The 21,410-nt window shown below is 39.0% G+C and overlaps 2 protein-coding genes across 3 annotated transcripts in view; one reads left to right on the top strand and one right to left on the bottom strand.

Moving 5' to 3' along the window:
- SCLT1 (sodium channel and clathrin linker 1) overlaps positions 1–12,506 on the top strand; it is a 47,396-nt gene extending 34,890 nt beyond the window's left edge. Inside the window, exons 20-22 of the mRNA XM_050896275.1 lie at positions 7,694–7,772; positions 8,860–8,955; positions 11,727–12,506. Coding sequence (XP_050752232.1) covers positions 7,694–7,772; positions 8,860–8,955; positions 11,727–11,789 — 238 coding nt within the window. The 3' untranslated portion in view covers positions 11,790–12,506. The remainder of the gene's footprint in view (positions 1–7,693; positions 7,773–8,859; positions 8,956–11,726) is intronic.
- A 2,663-nt stretch (positions 12,507–15,169) lies between these two features.
- Positions 15,170–21,410, bottom strand: part of JADE1 (jade family PHD finger 1) — a 46,438-nt gene continuing 40,197 nt past the window's right edge. The window contains exons 10-12 of one of the 2 annotated variants that reach the window (XM_050895384.1): positions 19,753–19,870; positions 17,189–18,841; positions 15,170–15,871 (exon numbers count right to left, since the gene is read on the bottom strand). In XM_050895384.1, the coding sequence (XP_050751341.1) occupies positions 17,940–18,841; positions 19,753–19,870 (1,020 nt within the window). In that variant the 3' untranslated portion in view covers positions 15,170–15,871; positions 17,189–17,939. Of the gene's footprint in view, positions 16,234–17,188; positions 18,842–19,752; positions 19,871–21,410 lie in introns of both variants that reach the window. The other variant, XM_050895383.1, reaches the window with a different exon arrangement.

Consider the following 21,410-nt stretch of genomic DNA (forward strand, 5'->3'; position numbering starts at 1 on the left):
AAAATTAGCTCCTGAGTTACACAGTAGTGGTTATTCAATGCAAAGTCCTTGCTTATACTATAAAGGAATAATTATCATATTTATTTTAATCTCATCACAGTAAACAGTTTGAGTAAGTATTTTGAGTGCAAGTACAGAATGGCAAATCACTTCTTACTTTGTTGTCAACTAAAATAAAGTTGCTGATTATTTAAAAAGCAAAATAATCTTGCAGCAAAAGCATTTATCACAGAAATATCAGCCAGACCACTAAATAATAGACTGATACTGGGTAAGCAGGATCTATTGAATTAAAGGCTCTGTTTGAAAGTCCTCTTGAGGCTAATGCAGGAAGTGGTATCACCGAGCGTTATAGCGGAGTCCAAGTGAAAGGCCGATGTTCACCCAGCTTTTCTATATACATATGTTTTTAAGCTTATGTGGTTTTGAGAGGGTTAGTTAAGCTGTGAGCTTGTAAGGAAAACTTAATACCTTCCGTAGAAACTTCATCTTGTCTTGACTGGGCAGCAAGGCTATGAACTTAGATGAAGATGTCAACAGACCCTTTTTGGACTTAAACAGAGAGCTCTCCAAGTTTAGCAGCATATCATGGTTATTTAGTATATTCTGAGGACAGTCTGAGACATTCCTTGGCACTTCATGAAGTTACTGTTTGATGTATCGGATTCATGTAAATATATGAGCAAATACAGAGCTTGTGTTGGTGACGTGGCAGAATTTCAGTTTATAATAAGAATTATTACTCTTACAGCATAGTAGTGTGCTTTATAAGTGAATGTTTTTCAGGAAGTTATAAACTTCCTAACAAAGTCATATCCATGTATACTGGGGAGGTAGTTTACATAAAAGCATTTTATATTGCATTTCACCAGAAGTTTGCTGTTAGTGCAGCTCTCATAAGCATTGAGTCAGTGTCCCATTTGTTAGTGTAGGTGTTTCCCATTCCTTTGCCTTAAATTCATGATCTGTTGCTGTTTTTCAGTTCTATCATTACTTTCATTTTCCATGTGAAGGTGTCTGAAACATTTTGGCTGCTTAACTAACTTCCCAGCAGCAGCTGCTAACTTTTCCATATTCCGTGCTGCTCATTTGTCATCTTTTAAGTCTGCAGTTTTTTGTTTGTGAGGTGTAATCCATATGCATAAAGGAAGCATTAAATAAATAAATATTTTTAAGAAATGAAGCAACATCAGTGAACGTTAGGTGATTTTTAATTTTAAAAAAATTAAGAAGGAAAAGTAAATTTTGCAACCTGTAACAGTAGAGCAGTGTGATGATTTTTTAAATAATATGAGAATCTAGTAGATCAGTGAAAAACCTGTAGAGAAAAACGTTTGAGAAATAAATTGATACTTTCAGGCTTCACTGAAAATTATTCTGTGCTTTCCTGGACATTTGGGTCTCAGTTCAAGTTAAACATGTAATTGTTGCCTATAAAACTGAACTGGGAATTAAAAAACAGTGATGAAACAGTTGGCAATGCGTTGAATACTTGTAGACTAAATTCCACCATTTTCTTCATAACAATACATTACAGTCTTCATTTATGAGAAGAGTTTTCTTCCCTCTAAGCATCTTAAGATGCTGTACACTTTTAGAAGGATTTATTGGTAATAGACCTCACCTTCACCTTGCAAGAGGGCAAGGAACCAGTTTTGCTTCGATATACTTGTGCCAAAAGTCAGTCTTGAAGGTAACGAAGAAGGTCAGTGCTTCTTGCAACATAGGTCATCGTTCCAAATAAAAACATTGCTCTTGGCAGCATGACTAACAACTCATGACTAGTGTTTATTCTCTTTATTCCTGCAAAACGTCTAGTCTGGCAGACTATGAAACGAAGCTGTTCTGACTTTTGATTGCATCCATTTTAGATGTACTTTGAGTTCTAATGACATTTACTGAAGTGAACTTAGGCAGCAAATATTTACAATTATAAAATAGTTATGCAAATGAATGATTACTGTTAAAGATTGTAAAAAAGTGGTGTAGCACTCATATTTATTTAAAGATGAGTTATCCCAAGGCTTTTCTATTGAATTTAGGTTGTTTCTTTCTCTAAGAATGTGTGTGTATGTATGTAAGAAATTAATTTAATCTATATCTGTTTGTATGTGTTTATAAACACATACAAAAACTATCACCCTCAGATTAAGTTTGTGGGAAATTTTATATTTTAAGGTGAATTTAATGCTTCTTAAAGACCTGTACTGGGTTTGGCTGGGATGGAGTTTATTTTCTTTATAGCAGCCTGTATGGTGCTGTGTGTTAGATTTATGACCAAAATAGCGTTGATAACACAGCAATGTTTTAGCTGTTGCTGAACAGTGCCAATATGGTGTCAATGCCTTCTCTGTTTCTCACTCTGCCGCCCCAGCGAGTAGGCTGGTGGTGGGCAAGAAGTTTGAGGGGACACACAGCCAGCACAGCTGACCCCAACTGACCGAAGGGATGTCCCATACCATATAGTCTCATATTCACCAATAAAACTGGGTGGAAGTTCTTCCAAAGTAGCTGTTGTTTGGATACTGGCTGGGCATTGGCCTGCTGGTGATGAGTGACTGCTTTTGCATCTTTTTTTTTTTTTTTCTTCTTCTTCTTCCTTTCACTTATTAAACTGTCTTTCTCTTGACCCATGAGTTGTTTTCACACCTGTACCCTTCCGGTTCTCTCCCCCTTTCCTCTGGGAGGGAGTGAGCGAGCAACGGGGTGGAGGCTTACCTGCCAGCTGGGTCAATCCGCCTCAAGACCAAAGGACGTATGTGGCTTTTGAGATGGAAATGCGTATTAACACTTAATTTTGGTTGAATTGGTTTGGTTACTTGCTGTGTTTCAACAGGCTTGTATTTTGACAGTTGCATGTCTGCTAGGGTCTGAGGTTGAACCACCAATTCAGTTCTGACCAGGAATAATCAGTAGAATGAAGTGAACTTCTGAGAGGCAAAAAGTCATCTTTCACGTTCTTTATAGCGGTTTAAATGGAAAATAGTAAGGAGAGAAGTATAGAAATTCTATAAAACTGGCAAACTTATTTCTAAAGGTAATTTTTTCATAACACAAAAAGAGCTTTTAAGTCTTTGTGAATAATTTAACTATTATACGTTCGTTAATTTAGTAACTGACACTTACTTGAGTTTCTATTTTATTTTTTTCTCCCCTGTATCTGGAACATTGTTTAAGTAATCTAAATAACCAAATCGGACTCAGGTTTAATGTTTAAAAAGTTATTTTGATCTTCAGTGTCACTTCTCCACAAATTTGTGTGGAATTTGATAAGAAATAGAAGCAATCCATGTTGTTGTTGCTGTTGTTGCTGATCTACAGGGTGTAGAGCTTCCAATTGTAAAGTTGTAAGCTCTAAGATCGCTGTCAGTTTGAATGTCCCAAAACTTCAAGGGACTTAGGTGATCTGCCTTTGACAGCTGTGGTAAAAAAACAGTATCAAGTGCTTCCAGCTTCTTTTACATTTCTTGTCTTCGTTTGAAAGAATTTACTTTTGAAAGAAATGAGGAATACATACACATATTTTTAAAAGCTCTTGCTTTCACTGAAGTACTGTACTCTAGAAAAACGGTTCCTATGGCCATATTTGGGGGGAAGAGACTGGCTAGGACTGTTGTTATTACCTTACAGCATTGTGTATAAAGCTATATAGTTCTTCAGTCTTAAGCTGAGGAGAATAAATGACAGCAGAGATAGAAAGTGGAATCAGCAATACCAAAGGAACATTTAGGAAATTTGTAACTTGGAAGGAAACAAACTTGAGTAACAACAGAATACAGGACAGATTGAGAAGGGGTGAGAGAGAAAGTGCTGACAACAGAATTTAAGCAAAACCAGGGTAATCGGATCTGCCAGCATTTACTAAAAGAAAATAAAGTGAAAGACTGCATGAAAGTTTAAAAAATAAGCGCAGATTATTCATTCATTCTGTAAAGTCCGCCTTGCCTGGTCTGTACTTAATGTTAACTAGGTTAAACAAATAAATAAGAAAGAGGTTGTAATACAAGTAGTAAGAGATGGTTAATCCCTTCTAATTGGCATATCAGTATTTTTCATAGATTTTGATGTTCTAATCCTGAGAATGAAGAAAAGAATTGGGGTAAATTGAGAAAGAATTTCGCGGATAACCGGTGGGTTAGACACAAATCCTTACCAGACTCCTCACCAGTGGCCAACACCAAGAGCACATTTTTGTTTAACGTGATTCTGGTTGGACCAGGGATCAGAACAAGAGTCACATTGATAAGCAAAGTGTCATATTCAATTAAATGACTGAATTATCCACAGAGTGCCCTTCAGTGGAGTAGAACTTGAAAACTGCAGGTGGGGAAAAGGTAGATCTTGTAACTTGAAAACTTCACAGGAAACTGACACTTCTGTCAACTTTGCTGTGAATATTACTTTGGCCTGTTAGACATGTAGATGATGGCTCAGTTAAGGTACAGCTTACCCTGAGTGGGGGAATTAATAGGTATACACAAGTCCGTTCTCTTTTTAGAAATATAAACTGAATCTACAAAACAGTATGTGAGACAATTTATAAACGTTGGCTTAAATGATAAAGAGGGTGCGTACTTTAGAAGTTACTTTCACGTAACAGTGCATTTGAGGAGCTTTAAAAATCTTAACTCTTTAACTAATAAAAAAAGGAATAAAGTTTAATACTAGTACATAGTATGAACAAATTGGTAAATTAATAATCTTAACCATCTGCCACTATTGTCTAGTAGTAAGATACAACTTTTGGGGGAAAAATTAAAAATATTTGTTGTAACATAAATCCATTATATTTGAACAACTATACTGAATGGCTTCATTTTTTTAATATCCACTTGAATTATAATTGTCGGTACTTACAAAAAGGGAATCCTTGCCATATAGTTTTAAATACTTTGCTTAGCTTAAGTCATCTGATTGCAGCTATTTTGGGCGTCTTTGTTCCAGTTTCTGCTTCTGAAACATTTCTGTGTCATAGTTAGAGTCCCTGACTCATTGGTAGCCACGTGTGGTTTTGGAGTTCTCAGTTTTATCTTTTCTATAATTGAAAAGAATCTGCCTCTGAAGAATGGCCTTTTTTGGTGCCTGTGTATGAAGTGTTGGCCAGGACTGCCTTCTCCTTCTCCCTGCATCCTGTACAGTACATTGAGTGCATTGCACAGCATCTTGAGATGAAGAAGTTTCCTCCATTTCTAAAACATTATTTTTGGCTGCACTTCCGTAATGTTTGGCAGCCATAGCTGCTTATTTTAAGATGTTCATTAAAGAAAAAAATTAACAGGATGAGAGACAGCTGCAGGTACTGGCAGTATACAAAATTCATAATTACTAAGAGTAACTGAAGCATATTATAGTATAATTCAACCGAAAAAACAGCTGGCACATGCTATATTTGTCATATGAGAGCTTTGCAGAACGTACTTGCTACAGCTGGCAGATTTATCTCCCGTCTGCCAAAATGCTAAAAGCTCACCTTTTGTTTCCTACTCACTTAACAAAGACAATATGGAGTAGGGACTGATTTGATTATTCAGCAGTTGGGGTTACTGCTCAATTTTAATATTAAAATCCCATAATGTGTGTTTGGAGGAGGGTTAACAATCAGAATGAATCAACTGTCTGGCTCAATAGCCATCACATTTCCTTATGCTTACAAGGTTAAACTGTTTTCTTTAAATACATGTTCAGTGTGATCTAATTGAAAAAATAATTTCTTGATATACAGCTGTATATAAGCATGTGAACTCTGTTTATGGCCGGTGCTGCCACGAATGCTAATTCCACACCTCAGTATGAGTATAGGAGACAGATTGTTTTCAGTAACTAAGAATTTTTAATTTAGAAAATTAATCTATTTGGATAGTCTTCTAAGATGACGTAACAATAAAAATGGTTTGCCAGAATTTAAGAATTTCCTTATTTTCAAAGCCTTTTTTACTAGCGTAGTTGAACTTGAACATAAGCAGTCTACACATTGTAAAGAGTAGTGTTTGAAGAGTTTTCTAGGGAGTTTATTTTGAAAAAGGTATGTATGAAAAGATATGACAGGAATTGTGTAAAATTTCTGGTTTGCTAATAAAACAGTTCATAAAAACTGAACTTTCAAAAAACAGCTGTTCATGAGGGCTCCTATATTGAAAATGCTTCATCGTGATGCTTGATATTGATTACAGAGGACAATTGCAATAATAGTGTTAAGTATTAACATACTATCTTGATCCTGCAATTTTAATCCATCTTTAATTCTTATTTTATATAAAAATGTTCACGTGTGGTAACACTGGTATAATCTATATATAATTTGAACTGTTTAACGTCGTTTAAATATCTGCCTATGTATGCTCATTTTTATAGCAGCTAGTCAAAAGCTGTGGAACTGTTTTTATGGTATCTACCTGGGACTGGTTAAAGGGGTTGGTTGAGAACAAGGGAGTGGAAACTACCAGCCAGGTATACTCGCAGCCTTATGTTAACAGGTATATTGCAACCTTGTATTTCAAGTGCCATATAGCAGTTTTCAGTCAAACTTTTATGAAATACTAAGTTTAAAAGTTTTTAAAGAGTAAATTATTGTTGAGAACTAAATGCCATCATTAAAAGAGCACAGGCTTTTTAAGACGAAGGTCTGAGGTTAAAGTATCTCCTACCTTACCTCCATTCCCCCAGAAGGAATAAAAGCTTTAGCTTCTATTACAGTGCATGTAGTTTCAGTAATAGGCAGAGCACCTAAGGGTTAGGTATCAGCTTTCTGAGCGTTATCGATCTGCTACATATTCATGAAGGTGATTGCATTTCAGCATACTTTCAGCTTGGGAAAGGAAGGTAAAGTGAAAATAAATTTGAAAATTCTTCTTCACAAATATGTTTGAACCTCAGTGTAGAAGGTGAAACTGGTGGCAAGAATCCTGATCACACCATTTTTTGTGATGGCTGTTGCTAGTGGAGTAGAGACTGGTCAAAGGTCGGAGCAGCTCATTTAGTTTTGCATCTTCCTCTGGCTAATTTACCGAAGTTGAGAGATTTTTCCATCTTTGGTCATCGCTCTTCTTCAGTGGCTTGTGATGCCAGGAGGCAAGAACTGTTTCCTTTGAGCACCCACTCAAAGATGTCTACCATAACCCAGATATTTCAATACTGTACAAATTCAGGATCACTAAAACTCATTCAGTACAAAAGTAAAAAGACCACTTTGAAGAAGGTGGCTTTTTCCTTTTCTTCATGAAGTGTTACATTGTTGTCTGTCTCACAAGTATAGAATGATTTGGTTTTAGGTACTTCAAAGCACCTTCAAAAATGTCCACATTTGAAGTCTGGTTATGGGACGCTAATTAGAATGTTACTCTAAATATTGAATGCACTGTGCAAATGCAGCTTATATTTATACCATATTTGATAATGTGCCTGCAAAATAAAGATTCGATAAACAGGAAAAAAACCCTGTAAAATGTCAAATGCTCTTGACGAAGTCCTGTTGATTCGAACAAATACATCTCATTCCTCTGCCATTATAGTTTTGAATACACATCATGAAGAAGTGCTAGCTGTGTAGTGCTTTTGAAATCAATGTTTTAAGAGCAACGCTGCGATTAAAAATACACCATAAGCCCCTACAATGCAAGAAAGTACCTACGAAATTATATTCCGATAACTGATGCACTACTGTGTGTTAATCAGCATCTTTCCTTCTGATTAATAGAAGTGAGCTGAGTCAACAAAAACTTCGTAGCCAGGAGCTCATTTCTCAGCTGGAAATGGCAAATGAAAAGGTAACTGAGGTAAGATAATGACTGATGTGACAACTACTTTCCAGTTACAACCTGATGCACGCGCACTAGGATCTTAACAGAAACCTATTTAGATGAGTTATGTCGCTGGTTTAGAAAAAATCAAGGATTTTTGACAGCAGTAGTCATAACGGGAAAACCCCACTGATTCTGCTGACTGACATGTTCAAATGGCAGGAAGACAAATTCACTTTCCTCTCAAATTACAAGAAAAGGTAAAGCAGAGATCATCTTTCAAGGTTACTAATCTAGCAATTCTAGACAATTCAGGAAATGTTTCTGAAGTCACTTACGCCTATGTATGCATGCATACCTCTAAAAAGGAGTAGGCATTGCATTATGGATAATGTAGCATACGTAGAGATACCAAATTCTCAGCATACTATGTGTATAGTAGAATTTACACTGTATGTGCATATATACATATAGATAAAAGCATTATCCATTAAAGATTAAGGGCAGGGTTGTTTTGGAATGTGCATTGTTCAATAATTAATGGCCACTTTAGAAAACAGCTATCCTGTCAGCCTCATAAATCTGGGATAATACCCAGTTCTATCTCAGGTAAGTCCTTCTGTGTTGTTTTTTGTAGTGCTGTTTTATTCGGAGGAGAAAAACGGGGCTGATGCGAGAATAGATTTCTGTAAGTAAAGGATGGTTAAGAAAGACTTGATACGTACCCTTTAATGAAGAGAACAGAAGTGTGTAGCAAGGTTATCATCTCATTTGTATTAGCTAGTATATTCTTTTTCCCTTTAAGTATTGCTAAAACATTTACATTGTAAGATTGTGTAAATTAAATTATCTGGATTAAAATGTCAGGTTTTATGCATCTTACTTCAAGATGGTGAAACGAGTAAAACTTCCTCTGCAGATTACTCTGATTGGAAAAGTCATATGATGTCATATTTGAGCTGGAAGTTCTCTATAATGTGTCAGCAGTATGTCTTCAGTCTTATTGTAAGTGGTAAACAGTTCTGCTGCTTAAGTTCCTCTTGTTTTAAGCTTTTTCACTACAGTATGTATGGATCCAGTAAAAAGAACTTTGCATTTGTAATGAGATATTTCACTTACACAGGATGAAAAATTAATGATGGACTATCGAGAATACATCAATAGGCTTCAAAGGCGACTGAGCCAGGCAGAACAGAGGGCAGCTACAGCATCTCAAAAGGTACAAAACTAACAAAAACCATGTTATTTAAGTGCATTTTAAAAAATCCCTTTGAGTATTACAAAAATACTCACTTTGTATCACTCCTGAGGCAGAGGTGATCATTTATGTGCATTACTAATAGAACTTTAACAACAAGCTTGTATTTTGGATGCGTCATCACGAAACTGATGCATACTCAATTAAATGCCGCCTTCTGACAGGATGCTTAAGTGACAGCATAGATTTGTTTATGGAAACAAATTTGATGCGAATTAAACTTGTGTGATTCAAAATGTGTGAATGAAGGTGTATGACCATTTCCATCTTCGGAAATGGCAGCAAGTTAACGAAGAGAAAAAAAAACTCCTTAAATAACTGCAGCTCCTGTTTACATAAAGCAGGCTTTTTTAGCTTGGTGTAACCTACTGCAGCAGAGACAAACGATGGCTTCACGTGATAAAGAGCAAATGTTGTGCTGATTCCTACACCTGTCTCCTGGCGAGTCTGATTTAAAACAAAGCATGTCTTGAATTGATGGCTAGAGAACTGCCTTTAGAAAAATTGCTAGGCAGCATAGCTGTTTTGTGGGAATTCTGTTTGTCTTTTTGTTCAGTCAAATGAGTTCCCTGGTCTCATTCATTGTTTGGCCGCACAAAGAGCGTGGGGAAATGGTGTGCAGTGGTTGCAGGACAGCATTGATAGCGTGGACCTGTTTAGCGTTCATCAGATTGCAACCTTGAGTACCTTCTGCCACATCGTGTACACTTCCAGAGTTAACTTCTTGTCTGTCCACCTGCATTTTCATTAGTAGCCTCCAGTAGCTGTGTCGCCAAAGATTGCTGGAGAAGTACGTCCCATTGCAGTTGTTATCAGTTACGTATAACAGATACAATAAGTCCTGTAATGTCAAAAATACTGAAAATTGTGCAGACAGAATAGGAAATACTTGTTTTTTTCCGGGCCATGGGAAGGGGGGGGAAGGAAAGGATGGTGTATGTGTATCGCTACCATAAGTAAACATGCCTAGTGCATGTTTCAGCGATTCTGAAAACTTCAGACAAGGCGTGTCCGTTAGAGCCGTTGATAGGCCTAAGACCTCCTTGTGCACCATTGTGATCACTTAATGAGCTGAATTGTTGCTGCCACCTTTTTCCAGTTCCCTTACAACTCAGTTCTGGCTTTGAGCAGTACTATTCAACATTTCTAGATATTAGGGATATAGGGAGGAAAGGTTTTCTTCTCTTCAGAGAGAGAAACTTCGGGCTTTAATTGTCTAAACCCCATGCTACCTATAATTCTGTATTTTCTCTGCTGGACAGCAGGTGGTTTTTCTTCCATCCAGCGTTCTTTCTTCCATACTATTCAAGCTATACATCTTGAAGCAAATCCCTTGGGGGTTTATACACTGGGTTCACTTATTTGCCAAGCAGATATATTACTCAAGTTGGTCTGCTATTAAGTAAAGGTGGTCTTTCTGCCTCCTGATTTTTTACAGTGATTTAGGAAACCCATTTGCAAATTACAGCTTTTTAATGTGGGTGATCCCACGTGAGTTGCAGAGAGGAAATGTTTGGTTGCTCTAAATTGTCCAATTAGGACAAAGGGCATTATTTTCCCAACAGCAGTGAATAAGTGGGCATAGCTGCCAAGCCACCAGAACATAAGCCCTGCTTCCTGGCTATAAATGCTGTCTGTCATGACAAGGACTACCCAGCTGGTGAAGATCTGCTCTGAAAGAGTGATTTTCCCCCCCCTCCTGTTTGTTCTATGGATCTGTTCAGCTCCAATACTTCTGAGGTGCTGTCTTCCCTTAAAAAACATGGTCACATCACCTTTCAAGGGAGTAAATTCCTGGCCTCAGTGCCCATATAGCAAGAGGTTTTGCTGTTCCTGAAAACATCAATAATTAACTGTTCCTCACCAGTCTCCCTCTGAAAGGCAACAAAGAGATTTGATGTTTAGCGGCTAATTGTCCAGATCTTATTGCCAGTCTTCAGAACTGCCTTGCCCTCTTACGGCTTGGCAGAGGTTACTGCTGCCAGCTGTCAAGCGTGGCTTCTTTGTAGTGACTCAAGAACTTCTGTGCCAAGCCCCTTCTTTCCCCCCCCCAAAAGACGTACCAGTGCTGTTCCTGCTAAAGGCTGGAAAAAGCAGTCTCCAGGAGTACCGCTACAAGAATATCTGCTCTTCTGAATCTGAAGAAGCAAGGTGTTTATTCTCTTCTAGCTCTCAGAAGACTGAATGTTCATGTGTGTGCTTCCTCAGGTTCAGAACGGTAACTCTTCTCTGTATTCTGAATCCGTAGGTTGAGGGCTACTTTCTGACTTAATTGTGTATTCTCATTACATTATCCAGCTTACTTGTAAAATTAAATCCAATACAGGCTAGAGCTGGACTATTAGGGAGTCTAGAAATTACATTTTTATTGTGGTTAGTTCAATGACTATAAATCTTAGCTTATTATTAAATAATAGTAATTCAGTAAGAAACATAAAAAATAGAGGATAATGTTTGCACAGGTTTAAAATGTGTGTATTCTATGTAGATGTCTTTAAAGTGTATTCCTGCTGCCTAATGTTTCATCATCTTGAATTCTTTGGGATCTGAAATAAGACAAAAGCTGTAGTCGTCTATAGAGTGCACTGTACATTCTACTGTTTACCCCAAATTCCCACTTACCTATGCTTTTCCCTCTCCTTCACGACACCTTCCATATTGAAGTTCTACTGATACTTTGATCTTACAAAACATTATATAAGAAACTATCATCTGCTTGTTTTTAATTACAGCTCAGCCTGATAACTACACAGAAGAAAAAAGCTGCTTCCCTGAAGGATCTGGAAAATATTTGAACACATGTATTGTTCATTCACACCATGTTGGAGTTAAGAAGATTGCTGGAGAAATTTAATATTGGAGCATTAAGTCAAATGCATAGCAAGGCTTGTAAAACATAGATAAAAGTTTTCTGTTTTATTCAGGTAAGAAAGGGGGTGGATGAAGACAGTGTATCTGTATGCATAGCAAAGATTGGAAGATGACTGCAAAATGATGTAATTGAAGTCCTTTAATGTAGCAGATGAAACAATCTGATACAGTGCTGTGGCATATTGGTCTTTTTTGGTCTAAAACCCACCAGCTTCAACTATGACAAGATTGGGTACAGGGAACAGATAACATTATATTGAAATTCATGAACAGCTTTGCTCACATACAGTCGATATACCTTTAATTTGTCTTTGCAGTGCAGTAACTTGGGAACATTTTGAAGATCTTTTATAAATTGTAGTAAGACACTAATTACATCACGAATGTCATATAGTTGCTGTTTTCATGGGAGGCATTACAGCTGCAAAATGCCTCCATTGCCTTCCAGTTTTAAGAATTCGGTTCCATTTGTTCTGATGCCCCCAGGAAACAGTTAATAAATAAAATGCTGCTATGGCTGTTCAAACAGCTCGTTTCTAAGGACCGTAATCTTTCTTCAGTTGTGCTTTTTCTTCCTAATTACTATTTTACAATTGTTCCTTGCTTTTCTGTTGATCCTGCTCTCTTGGTTTGTATGTGTCTGGGAACTACCGTTCTCTAGTACTTCAGCTTGCACAAAGCTGGTGAAGTCATCCAGTCACCCAGCTGTTACACATTTTGAAATAGCGTGTTTGAATTCTACAGATGGCAGTATGTGGGAATCCTCTTGCGTACATGTTTTTCTTTGATAGATGAGAAACTTCATAACTATCTCATTCTAAAGTTCGAGGTGAACTCCGTTTTCTCTTTCAGCATATATTATAAACATTTGATAGGCGTTAACTGATTTTGAAGTGCTCCCATCTTGGACTTAAGTGATGTAATTTCTTGTCCTTCCCCTTAAATGTGAAGAGTATAATTCTGGTTTATAACTTCTAATTCAGTTGACGGATAATGCTTACCCAATGCTTGATGAAAACTGTTGTTTTGGACTAACGAACCCATACGTCTGTCGCAGTGGATCTTCACCATATTTGCATTTTAGAGGACAGACCTGGGTTGATCACCACATGGAAGTAAGAGTTTGTGCCACCTCCTCAAAACCTGGCTGTTCAAGTAGAGCCTGCAAGATGAATGCAACCTCAAGAAAAATTTCTGCTTACCGAAGTAGTAGTTACTATTCCTACAGTTGTACACACTTCTTTACTAGTGCTTTCTCAGTTTGATATATGCCTGTATCCATTGCAATCTCTAGTTTTGCTAAATGACTTCAAAGATTTTTCAAAGCGACATGGATACATTGTCCAGCAGCTCCAAACGTCTGTTGCGGTGAGATTTTTCATCAGTCAATCAACTGCGTATATGCTAGAGAGTGAGGTAAGTACCAAGCACCTTATTTTCGTTTGCATAATGCGCACCTGAGATAATGACAGACCACCTGCAAGATTTTGTGTGAGCTATTAATCCCATTCACTCCTTAAAGACAGGCTCTAGCTGTGAAGTGAAACCTGGCTGAAAAATGGCAGGTAGTGGTAAGGTTTTGAGGAACGGTGTTTGTGTATGTGTTCCCTGAGGCACGGAAGGGTACCTGCTCGGTTCCCTTTTAATTATGGGTACATTCATTTCAACTTGTGGTGTAGCTCTTGTCTGATGGTTATTTGCTAGAATATGAATTGCAATGATGACATAAGCACCTAATAGTAAAGTTAAGGGGCAGCAGAGGAATTATGGCAGATGACACAGGAAAGAAAAAGATTTCCCTCCCATCTGCCTGATCCTCTGAGCAGCTAAAAATTGACCAAATACATCTGTCTGAACCACAAAAGGGAACATGGTCAAGTGAAGCTCGTCATCCCACCCCCACCTCCTTTCGTTTCCATTTGGCGTCTGGAGGCGGCTGCTGGCATGTTGCTCACAAGTTGGGACTTTCAGAGGAAAGGCACTTGCTGAGGCAATTAAAATTTGAGGCTTGCTGGTTAGGTAAGTTTTGCTCTTTCCCTCATGATACTAGATTGTTTCATGGAATTGAGCAGCAGGCTTTTCAATCATCTGCCTTGGTTGTTGTACGTTTGTTTCTGTCTATGTATTTCTTGTCACTCTTCAATTGAAAAGTTTGTGTTTCCCCTACCTTCCTTTCCCACTCCAACAGCAGTTTTCAAGTGGTTTAGAGATTCCCTAGTGTGATATTAATGCTTCCCATTGAGTAAAACTTTGTTCTTGACTATGTTTATTTAGGAAAAGTTTCTAGGTGAATAGTTATTTCCATTCAACAGGTGAGACAAACTGACTATGAAGGTAGTACGAGTTTCATTTTGGCTCTTCCCAAGAGCCCTACACCTTCTGGCATAGGCCAGATCTTGAAAGATCTATCCCTGTATACAAGAAACTTTTCATAGTCTGCTGGAGTGGCTAGCAAGCCGTCCTCAGCTCGGACCCACTCGGGTAACCCCAGCAGTGCAGTGTCTTTCAGAAAGGCTGCTGTCAGCAAGATCTGTAAAGCCGCTCCAAGAACCTCTTTCAGACTTCTTATTCACACCTTGAAGAGCTTGTACTAGTAACTCTTAGGAGGGCCATCCTTTCGTCTTCATTCTTTGAAATATGTTTTGCCCACAACGGGAATGCACGTGATACAAGCACAGATCTAAGAAAAATTATTTACCCATAGCTGTTTTCAAGATGTATTGCTAGACATACGCCTTCACAACCTCGGCCTTTTCTTCCTCTGCTCCAAGTCCGTTCCATGTTTCCGCATCTTGAGTTTAGCGGAAGCAAGAGGAAAGGCCCTACTGTGCCCTTCACACCTTGTCTCCTAGAGATCCTGCTAGAGCAGCAAATGTTCTCCATCAGCGTTGCTTGGCAGTTCACAGCGTGAATGTACATTCAGCGTACTTACCTTAAAGATCTACAGGTAAGAAACCTCATGTTCCTCTTCCAGTGGAACATGTATATGAAGATTATGGACAGCCATCCTGTATCAACAAATGTAAACTATTTAAGGTAAGCAACATCTGTGTGAGGATCTCAAGGGAAAAAGCATACAATTTTCTGTTGATGGGATAGGCACAGCTGTCAGTAACAAGACCCTATACTATTCCTAAAAAAAAAAAAAAAAAATCTTTGTCTTGCAAACGCAGTGTGCATTTTGCTAGCTGTAATAATCCAAATTAAATGCTTGGTTTAACCATGAAAGTTGTTCAGATCGTTCCAGTGGAGTGTTGATGTAAAAACCCAAACAAAATAACTACTGCAAATTCTAAAACACTGCTGGCAAGGGTACTGCAAAAATGTACAGCATTTATTCACATACAGACAAAAAGGCACAATTCTACTGAATATTTTAACAAAAAATACAGCTGTCTTCAACTAGGTCTTTATAAATACTTCAAAAAAGGGAGAAAATAAATACAGGATTGGGCCATGTAATATAAAATAGTCATCTCTACATATACTTTTTATTTCTATCTGTTTCTCTTCATGCACCTTTTTTAATTAATTTCAGCTGAATGGACACCAAAGCTAGGCACATAGTGAAAAATCTTCTGTACAAGGTTTTACAAATGTAATGACAATGTTCTCAAATTTCTGAAAGTAAGATTTATACACAACACGTATAACCCTTCATTTAGATCTGTGTGAGTTTATAACCTAACAAATGGCATTCCAGGCAACTTTACAGAAGTTCAACTAGCCTACAGTTTGACAGAATACACCAATCATAATCAAAGATCTCTTGGTCAGTCTGCACAAGGAAAGGTAACGCTTAAGAACAGAAATTCAGCAAATGGTTCTATCCCAATAAAATACAGGGGTGGGTTTGTATTGTCACTGCTGTACTTACAACACCTCTTCTGCTGAGCGCTAAGCATGGGAGACAAAACTAACCTACAGAGCTGGTCATACTGCAGTCTTCTTACAGCTTTTTTGGTTTTGGTTCAGCTTAACTTCAAACATTAGAAAGCTTATTAACCTAAACGTCGGGGAGCAAAACAGATAAGGCATTAATTCTGCACAACGTTAGCATTCGTAATAGTGCAAATTAAGAAGGTACCTCTTTCAAACTGGTGCGAGGTTGAATGTTTACTTAGAATCAAAATTTAGATTATTCCATCTATGGCTTGACAAACAATTCCCTATGTGGTCATGAGCTTCTTTCTTACAGAAAATAACGCTGCCTGTCTGGAAAACGTTGCTGTATGTCGAGTAGAACTTACCTGCATTCACCTTTTGTCTGTCTGTTGGTGTTTGATCAGCTAAGTACTTTTCTTTTAACACATCCCAAGAGCGACTGTGTAACTTCAGATTCACCAGTGCCCTGTTTGACTTTCACCTCTGTAAGTAAGTCATGAAGTTAATCTAACTTCTTGGGACCAGCAATGGTATTTTAAAAGTACACTATCATCTTACACAAAATTCCCCTTCCTCAAAAGGTTAAGACTTCTGAGTTTTAAAACAAATTACAGGGATGCATTCTGTTGAAGTATTTAATTAAGTGATAACTTGCATAGCAAGATAGGGTGTTAATAAGCCTTTTTTCTTCTTTCTTTTGTTTTGATTGAATCCTCTGGAAGACTCAGTTATGGCAGAGTTCTTCTGTGTTTTAAATGTTCCCTGCTCAAGAGGCAAGGGTCTAACATTAAAAAGTGAGTGGATGTGATAACGGCAGGCTAGGAGTAGAAGCGGGGGGGGGGGGGGGGGGGGGAGGGGGTTCTTTATGCCTGTCTTTCTGTAACACATTGCTGCTTCAACTTTTTCACCAGTACATACCTGACTTGCATCTATGCAGAATTCCAGAATTTACAGGCTCCTAACACTCCACTGTTATATGTGCACTCGGTACAAAACAGTATCCTAATGATCTGTTAATATTATTGCTCATAGCTTACTAGTTATTGCCATTTGCAATTGTTAAAAAAAAAAGTACACAATCGGAATACGAGTTCCCTCTTCCATCAAATCTAGTCCAGAATAGAATGAAATATTTTTTTCTTCATTTGACTGTAAAGAGCTAATCACAATTTATTGCCTTTCCATTCTATTTAAAAATATATATTCATGTCCATTTTAAAGCAACCCTTTAGTGTCATAAGCCTGGCTTTCCCAATACATACCCTTAGTGCATACGTGGTGGGCTTTGGGAAATCCTACCAACTAGTGCCTTAGAAATTTTTTTCTTGCATTGTCGTCATACTCCCGGAGGCGGGTGACTGACTAAACGGTGACGGGTTGTTCCGCGGGGTGCCGGAACCCACAAGCCTGCCCCCTTTCTCAGAACTGAGCCACTTACTTGAGGTTCCTCTGTGCTCCAGTCTGAGTCTTTTCAAGCCGTTGCACTGTAAGGCAGCTGCCGCCCTGACCTGCCCCTTCCTCCTCCAGTATAACGTCACGGTTAAATCTGGTCATCTCGTAGGTGTATTTACATGTAAACTCTGGAGCTTACGGAGGGTTCTGAGCTGCCATCTATGCTCAAACTGAATGCAACAGAAAACATTCTGCAAAGAGAGGAGAAAGACCCACCACCATCCCAGGAAAGTGACCATTTGTAATGGGGTTTAGCAGTGCAGTATGGTTAAACAACCATCTTCGATTCGATACACACTAGTTAAATTAAGAGCTTGTGCTTTTCCAGAAGGCAGGGGGAGGGAGTAAAATTTTATCAGTGCTTTTTAGCTAAAAGGGATAAATGCAGCCTACGTCCCCCTACCCACCCTAGCCCCTTCTAAAAGGTTTTTGTGAGTTAGTTTAGCGTTCATCACAAATCCTATTTTAGTAGTGATGTCATTTCTCTGCTTGCTCAGGGAAGTTGCAAATAAAGGAGATTCAAACTTCTCACAGAATTTGGGGGGGAGGCGGGCAAAAAAAACAGCTTTAAGTGCATGTAAACATGTTTATACAGCTCAGGAATAATGGGTTATCAATTTGTCAGTCTGTAGCCATGTCTAAGAACTCTCCTCTCTCACACCAATAAATAATGTGGAGTTGGCTTGTAGGCAGTGACTCTACCGAGCACGGTGCTGACACCGTGTCCCTGTGTCCAGTCAGGATGCCAGGATGCTTCTCCTAATAATGTCCGTCCTTCTGCTGATAGTGCTGTTTGGACTGAGCCGCTGCTGCCTGCACTTTTTTTCAGCCACTTCAGTCTCCGAGTCGCTCATTTCGGCATCGGGGACGTACCCATCATTCTCGCTGTCAGGCTTTAGCTTGCTTTTTGCCCTGTCCTTCGGTGAAACTCTGCCCATGCCCAGGTAGGGGTAGCTGGCGTTCTGGCGGCAGGTCTCCTCCGGGCTCTCGCCCTGCTGTTGCCTCTCCCCCTTCTTTGGAATTCGGAATCCGCCCCAGTTTTTCACTGGGCTCGTGGGCGTCGTAGGCACTTTAACTACTGTCTGATTAGAGTTTACTTTGACAAGACCCCCGTTGCATTTAGGCACTATATCCCTCCGCGTGCCAGGGGCCGCCCTACCACTGGAGTGGTTCACAGCCCTTTTATTTTCGGATTGCCTCTGAGAGAGTTCTGTGGGTCTCAGTGGTTTGTGGTTGTGTTTAGAAGTCTTTTCCTTTAGTTCTGCCTTGACCACCTCACACTGTGGACGATTGTCTCTTCTTTTTCTGTGGTCTGGTATAACTATGCCATTTTTCTGCTGTGCCGATACAATCCGCGTTTCTGCAAAGGTCTTGTCAAAATTTAAAAAGCTACCCGGAGCTGCACCGCCTTCCCTTGGGCTGGGCTGCCTCAGCACGGATTTGCTGTCGTTCCCAGAGCTGTTTCTTACTCCGTCTCTCTTGTGTGGTTTTTTCAAAGAGTGGGTTAGAGATGCGCCCATTTGTTTCCTGAAGAACGCAGAGTGCCATTTCAAATCCTCTATCTTGGGGGCGTTGGGGCCCAGAGATGGACTATTGAACAACACCGTGTTTTCCATTGAGGAGAAGGAGGAAGGCACACCTAAACGTAAACAAATGAAGTTGAAGTCAAGCAATTCCATGTCTGGGTAAATACCACTTTTGAATGTACCTATTTTAACTGTTCCTCCTGCCTGACACGTTCTTCAGCATAACCGGGTATTCGGTTGCCTATCCAGCACCTTTACGTCACGATTACGTGGCTATGTCGTGGTTTCACAACATACTGCTGGTGTGGCTTACTTGCCTGTAGCCATGCTGCACCTAATTACGCTTGTAGCAAATACAAATCCTAGCGCTACCCCAGCCACCAAGACAGAGAGGCTCCTCGGAGAAGGGCGGAAAAAGCAACCAGCAAGTGGATCTGATTGATTCTGTCTAAAATACGGTTTATTAGTTACTGAATACTTGAAGGATAATCTAGTTAATGCAGTAACTTTGAAGGTGTTCGTCTTTCTGAGAAAAGACTACTGTCAAGGGGATTAGGCAGAAAAAAACCACGTTGTTGTAAAAGCAGAGCGCTACCTTTTCAAAATTCGTTTCTTTAAACTGCCATCTAGGATGCAAAGAAGCACGTCCTAAACACTAATGCAGCGGCACTAACAAACCACAGACTTACTAGGTACCATATGGCACTTGAATGTAAGTCATGGTCTCTCTGTCGTAAGGAGTCATTAAAGACTCACACCAGAAAGGATCTGAAGCAGCAAGCCATTCAGTGCCCCATGGATAAGAACACAGACTTACCAGTTTCTATAGCAATGTGCCCACCGTTAGAGCTACACAGATTCTCATTTTTTCTTCCAATCTGCTGATGCACGGTGGACTACACAAGATTGTAATGAGAATAAATGAAGTCCTGTTTGTCCTTCAACATTAGTCGCTAGCCTGTAACCAAACCTTTCAATGCTTGTGCCTGCGCTCTTGTGTGAAAGAGACAACACTGAAGCATACCTGAAACTCTTTCTTGTTCCAACTGCTTTGCGTAGATACTAAAGATCTGTTCTTGAACTTTGCAAACAGATCTCTTGATTTTTTCCCTTCGGGTCACCATGTAAGTGAGATTCCGCACCTAGAAGACATCAAGTTGATGAGTTTTACTGGAATTGTGTTTCTACAATGTCAGTCTGTGCTTTGAATTAATTCAGTTTAAGTACTATACAGCATTTGAACAAGTTAGTAATGGATTTAAATTTAACCTTCTTCAACACACGTCTGTCTTAGAAAAAAGTCTTAAATACCATTTAATTGACAGATTAGTCCATCAGATTTGGGAGGGCCACAGCACAGAAGTAACTTCTATGAACACCTGAATCATATAGAGAGAGATATATATACACACACATACAGGAAATCTAGAGAAAAGCTGGAAAGGCTTGAATAGACTCAGTATCAAATAGCCCAGCACCGTTTGCTTCTTGTTGTTTGAGACACAACAGAAAATTATACTTAATTAATAGCATGAAAATGTGGAGAGCTATTCAACAGTACCAGTCTTTCTGATGACCCTGCCATCGCAGTATGATTGATCAAAATGAAGGCAGGCCAGTCTCTTCATGCCATAGCACAATGGAGGTAGCAGGGACTGGAAATGGTAACAAAATGATTTTTTTTTTTTTTTTACTATCTCAGGGTTTTTTAGAAGAAAACTACATTTCTGCCCTTAAAATGTGACTGTCTAATCTAGACAGCTGTATAAGTTTCACAACCACCGCTCTCATGGAGCTCAGAAGTTATTTCTTTCCCAGATGAGGGAATCGCCAGGACGTATACGTGGGTGTTTCCAAGGCTCCTCTCTCGGTTCAGTGGAGCTGCATACAGCATGGTGCCCTGTGGATTACAACCTTGGAGGCTGATCTCACAACCATTAAGGAGGAGACATTTAACAAGTGTGACTGTTTTTGCTAAGGTTCTGCTTTAAGGTCCCTATTTAAGGCTCCCAGTCCTGGGACAGCCAGTACTTTTAAGTAACTGTCATTACTCTGTGGATTTGAATTAGAAGGGATTTGTCTAGCCTGATACCACTTCTGATACAGTCCACGGCCTATTTTTCTTTGCCTTGTCCGAGCCAAGCTGCACAACAGATGCGTCATGTCCACTGAAGTACCTGTTTCATTAGGTGAACTGGATGACACGATTTCAAAATCTGTTCCTAGATGGATGACACTGCCACTAATGTCATTCATAATCAAGCCTACCCAACTTCATCTTGAAGAGGAGAAAAAAACGGACCCCATTTTTTTTTTTTTTTCATCCAGGTTATCTTGGATGTACAATCAGTGGGAACAACACAGTAGTAAAATATTAAAAATATTACTAGAATGATGTATCCTGTTTTGACATCACACTTAAAAATGGAAAGCATACATACGGAATAATTTAAGATCCAGAGAACATAGTGACAAACTCAACTTATTTAGCTGATCAAAGAGAAGATTAAAAAATCTGGAGCACACAGAGCAGAAGCAAAAGATACTAGGTAACAGCTATCTCACCCAGCTAGAGAAGGGTCATGGGCTAGAAGCTGAAACTAGAAAAAAACTTCAAAAGAAAAACTGCAGCAACTCATTAGAAGAGTAATTAGCCATCAGGATCCTTTACAAAGGATGCAG

Source organism: Gymnogyps californianus, chromosome 4, assembly GCF_018139145.2.
Source record: "Gymnogyps californianus isolate 813 chromosome 4, ASM1813914v2, whole genome shotgun sequence".
NCBI classification, from domain to species: Eukaryota; Metazoa; Chordata; class Aves; order Accipitriformes; family Cathartidae; genus Gymnogyps; species Gymnogyps californianus.